The sequence below is a fragment of the Octopus bimaculoides genome, chromosome 23 (genome assembly GCF_001194135.2).
Source record: "Octopus bimaculoides isolate UCB-OBI-ISO-001 chromosome 23, ASM119413v2, whole genome shotgun sequence".
Taxonomy (NCBI): Eukaryota; Metazoa; Mollusca; class Cephalopoda; order Octopoda; family Octopodidae; genus Octopus; species Octopus bimaculoides.
This window is the reverse complement of record NC_069003.1, coordinates 34,271,295-34,275,858: the sequence shown is the minus strand read 5'-3', so window position 1 is coordinate 34,275,858 and position 4,564 is coordinate 34,271,295. Positions and strand designations below refer to the sequence as shown.

At 34.1% G+C, this 4,564-nt stretch overlaps 1 protein-coding gene across 1 annotated transcript in view; it reads right to left on the bottom strand.

The window, feature by feature from the left end:
- The window catches only part of LOC106871200 (E3 ubiquitin-protein ligase HUWE1), an 89,516-nt gene that overhangs the window by 68,431 nt on the left and 16,521 nt on the right, over nucleotides 1–4,564 (bottom strand). Inside the window, exon 2 of the mRNA XM_052975961.1 lies at nucleotides 3,112–3,199. Within this exon, the coding sequence (XP_052831921.1) occupies nucleotides 3,112–3,156 (45 nt within the window). The 5' untranslated portion in view covers nucleotides 3,157–3,199. The remainder of the gene's footprint in view (nucleotides 1–3,111; nucleotides 3,200–4,564) is intronic.

The window sequence follows — 4,564 nt, the reverse complement described above, 5'->3', positions numbered from 1 at the left end:
GTGAGGGATGGAGAGAGTGAGGGATGGAGAGAGTGAGGGATGGAGAGAGTGAGGGATGGAGAGAATGAGGGATGGAGAGAATGAGGGAGAGAGAGTGAGGGATGAGAGCTAGGGAAAGAGAGATGGGGGAGAGGGGGAGGAGAGAGATAGGGGAAGAGAGAGAGATGGGAAGAGAAAGAGATCTCCAAGCATCCTTTCATCAAAGGCTGGTATTAAGCTAGTGTTTTAAAATAAGGGATTTGTTGGCCGCTATAAATCAATCAGTCAGTTTTATTGATCAAATATATTTATTTGCCAATGAGAGGTTCAAAAAGACACAAAACATCGATGGACTGGTTTGTTCAAACAAACCCAAGATGACAGGAGCAAACATAATTGTCAGCAGGACAGACACAATTCTATCCAGTCTTGTTTTATTTTCATGTTTTAACCAAATGACAAGAGTTTCCAAATAAGAATCCTTCAACATTAATCAATCATTCGCATTTTTTTTTTTTAATAAGCAAAATGGGGGAAAAAAAAAAAAAAAAAAAAAAAATCAATATTAATTTACAGATAAAAATTATCCCACGATGTTTCTTATACACTATTTGCAAACTGACTGATCCTCGTGATGGCTGCGAATGAATTTTATAAAGAAGCAGGAAGATTCATTGAAAACAGAAAATATATTAACAAAAAACTGTAAATTATCTGATTCATCTTATTTAATTATAACAGGAATACCAAGTCCAAAATCCTATTTGTTAAGAGTCAAAGCAATGCAAAAACATTAGGGCTTCAGACATCTTCAAGAACATTTTGGATGAATGATTTCCCAACATGGCATTGTTTGATGTTCACTTTCCCATGCTTGCATGGGCCCCCGACGGATTTGTTGCAGATTTTCTACAGATGGATGCACTTCCTGCTGCCAATCCTCACCTGTTTACAAGTAAGGTAATGTTCCCTATGACTAGACAGGTCATCACAGTGGATTGGAAATGAAGAACACCACCTGCATGATGGTGACATTTGTTTACAATCATCACAAGGGCATGGCAATGAGACAATAACCCACACACACAAAAAAAAAAAATAAATAAATAAAACAGGCTTCTTTCAATTTCTGTCTACCAAATCCACTAACACAGTTTTGCTCAGCCCAAGTTGCCACGCAGTGGGATTGAACCCGAGACCATGTGGTTGGTATGCTTACTTCTAACAACAGTCATGCCAGCATCTATAGTTACAATGTTAGGCTATCACTCGACAGTTTATACTATCATAATGTGCTCAATCCCTGACATACCGAGTGCTTTATTAAAGTGCTGAGCCCAAATCAATGGGCAAAACATCCACAACCTCAGATGAGTACCCAAGCATCAGTTGTACACATTCAACACCTGTACTGGTCCCATGTATGAAGCATCCATGCTAGTGCCATGCATGATGCACCCAGTACACTCTGTGAAATAGTTGCCATTAAGAAGGGCATCCAGCTGTAGAAAGCATGCCAAAACAAACAGGAGCCTGGCAGCTCTCCAGCTTGTCAACTCCTGTCAAACCATCTGACCCATACCAGCATAGAAAGTGGGTGTTAAATTATGATGATGATACAATATCACAATTTCATCAGATGAGACACCAATCAACAAACAAGCTATCAACTTAAAGCAAAAGTCCTTTCCAAAAACTATCAACTTACCATGCTAATCCCCTTATATAATCTCACTAAAATAACCTTTTTTTGTGTTTCACTTAAATTCTAAATTAATTAAAACCACAGACTGGTTTTGTTGTTGAGTTAATAAATAAATGGAGTGTTCGAAGCATAAACAGTTATTACATAACTTTATAAGTTGTATTTATGTCTCAAAACTACAGGTAAATTCAGATGTAAAATTAAATTTTGTAATAATGTCTCAATATAAAATGAATTACTAAACAATATTCGGCTGAGATATGTAATAGAAATGCATTTGAAAGGAAGAAAAAACAAATTGTGCACATTATTGCATTTTCAATTGAATTTGACTGCATTGAGAATAGCTGCAACACAGCACAAAATAGTGAACTGATCAAAATGTTGAAAACAAAATACGCACAAAGAGATTCAGAAATTTCCATTCACAGTAAGATTAAAATTGCCAGGAACTAAAATAATTGGAAACTACATAAATTTGAGAAAATATTTTATAAAATTAAAATGTATGTATTACAAAAATAATATTTTTTTTTATATGGAAGGCTGTAAAGTATGGCAACTCTGTTTTCTGAATAACACAAACATGCAGAATGCACACTGAAAACTATTTTCAATTACCCAAACCCAGAGAGCTTTTCTTTTCTGATGGCATTCGCAGGCTGACTTCCCCACCACCACCACCACCACAATTTTATGGAGATCAGCCCCACCAGACGCTTCCTACAGGAAAGCTTTCCCCTTTCTCCAAACAGTCGTTCCTTTGGATGAATAGCCTGCTTTCTATTGTGTAGCAACACCTGCTCAGAACTGCAGATGGTCACAATACTTTTGATTCCCCCCTCCTAATTTGAGATGTGTGTGTGTGTGATTAGAGTGCTGCCTTACCAAAGCACCATCTTGGAGAACCCATCATTACAAAGTACATGGATTTTTGTCCATCTCCCCCACAGCAATTTTTAATGAATATTCTCAGGTAGACATAACCATAAAAGTTGCTTGTGACATTGTGAAACTAAGGCCTGTCTGATTGTACAAGCACCTCATTCTTTTCCATTTATAAATGTGTTAATGATCTGAAGACTTGTACAAATCACAGAATTAAACTTACTCAGAAATTTATATTTAAGCAGGATGAATGCTTTAATCCCAGTAATAATAATAATAATATCAATTGTGAAAACAATTACAGTATTCTAATAAAAATCTAATTTATTGTAGGTTTTTGTAAGCTTTCATTTTTAAGTTAGAGTAGAAAGTTGACATAACATTTTATTTAAGCATCTGAGTGTTTAAAACCAGGATGTTGAAAGAAAAAAAAGGAAATAGGAAGAAGCCTATACATAAATATTTTCAGAACTAATATTTCTACTGTAGAACTTTAAATATTTTTAAATCAGTTGTAAAAGAACAAAATCTTTTCTTACCACATCTGTTGATGACTTTTTCAACTTGGTCCTATCAATTTTCATGTTGAATCGACAGTTTGATCTTCAATCATTGGATTCATGTGTTCTAAAAGCAAAACAAATAGTTTAGTTTTGTAGGATGGAGCAGAAACAGAAAATACAGGATCTATTCAGATTATTGTCTAGTCGGAAATCATACATGCCCAATTGTTAAAAGTCACTAAATTTACAAATCCACTAAATTCCAAAGCAGATGAGAGTAAAGAGGCATTTGATGGCACTTTAAACGATTTGTTACCAAATTTCCGATAAAGTACTATGCCTTTGTTTCAATTCTGTTATTATTAAGCTGGTGTTCAGAACAAATTACCACAAAATTTTGATGGAAGGTTTCAAGTTAGATCACTTTAAAATTATTAGTTTCTTTTTTTATCACGGAACAAACAACATCCACAGGTGTATTAGTATCAGAAGCCATAGAGAAAACAAAACTATCACATATAAAATTGTGATATTATGCTCAATATTTAGACCCCTGGATTTGACAGACCATTGTCTAACATTTTTATAAAGTGGAAATTTAGGTTCTACAAGTTTTCTGCACATTTTTTCTCAATAACTTCACTATATATACACTTGAAAGAAACAGGTACCAATTTCACATTCAATTAGAAGAAAATTTGATGTATTTGAGAATGAAAAAGAAGGTGCAGTAAATGCAACCACATGTTGAAAGTAACTGGGTATTTCAGGTTCTGACAGAAACCAAGGTACTACTGTATTAAATGAATATGAGAAAGACAGGAGATAAAGCATGATTTACTTGTGATGAGAGCCGTTTGAAAACCCGAGGTTCTACTGTATTAAGTGAAAAGTGAATAAATGCCAAAAGTTTGTCTTGCTAATTGTAAAAGAAAATTGGGAAAGCAGCCACTTAATAGAGCAGCAAATGTTGTTGGGATAAATGAGTGTAGAAGCTATCAAGATTAATCTGCCTAAGATATTTTGACTGAAATGATTTTGACAATCAATCACAAACACCATGATAAATACACCAGGACTAACACTTCAGTTAATAACATATACATATTAATCCATACAAAAAATAAACTTGTGTCATTTCAATTTCAGGTTTTGTTTCTTTTAAGCAACACACACACACCTCACAAGAATATAAGCCTGCAGAAATTCATAAACTCAAAACAGAATGGTGTGTTCCTTAAATGTAGAATTATTCAAATCTCTAATGCAATCCAACTACGATCTCCCTTTAGTAATCAATTATTTAACTCTTATTTCCAAAATTAATTCAGATAAAGCCAGTGATTTCAACAGAAACAAGGAGGTTAAATTTTTTTTTTTATCTCCTCACCATTATTTTGTCTTCGCAAACATGTTTGAGGAATTCATCTAAGACTTGGTTTTAATCTTCTAAATTAGCGATAGAAGTAACAGTTGTGTTAATTTTTTG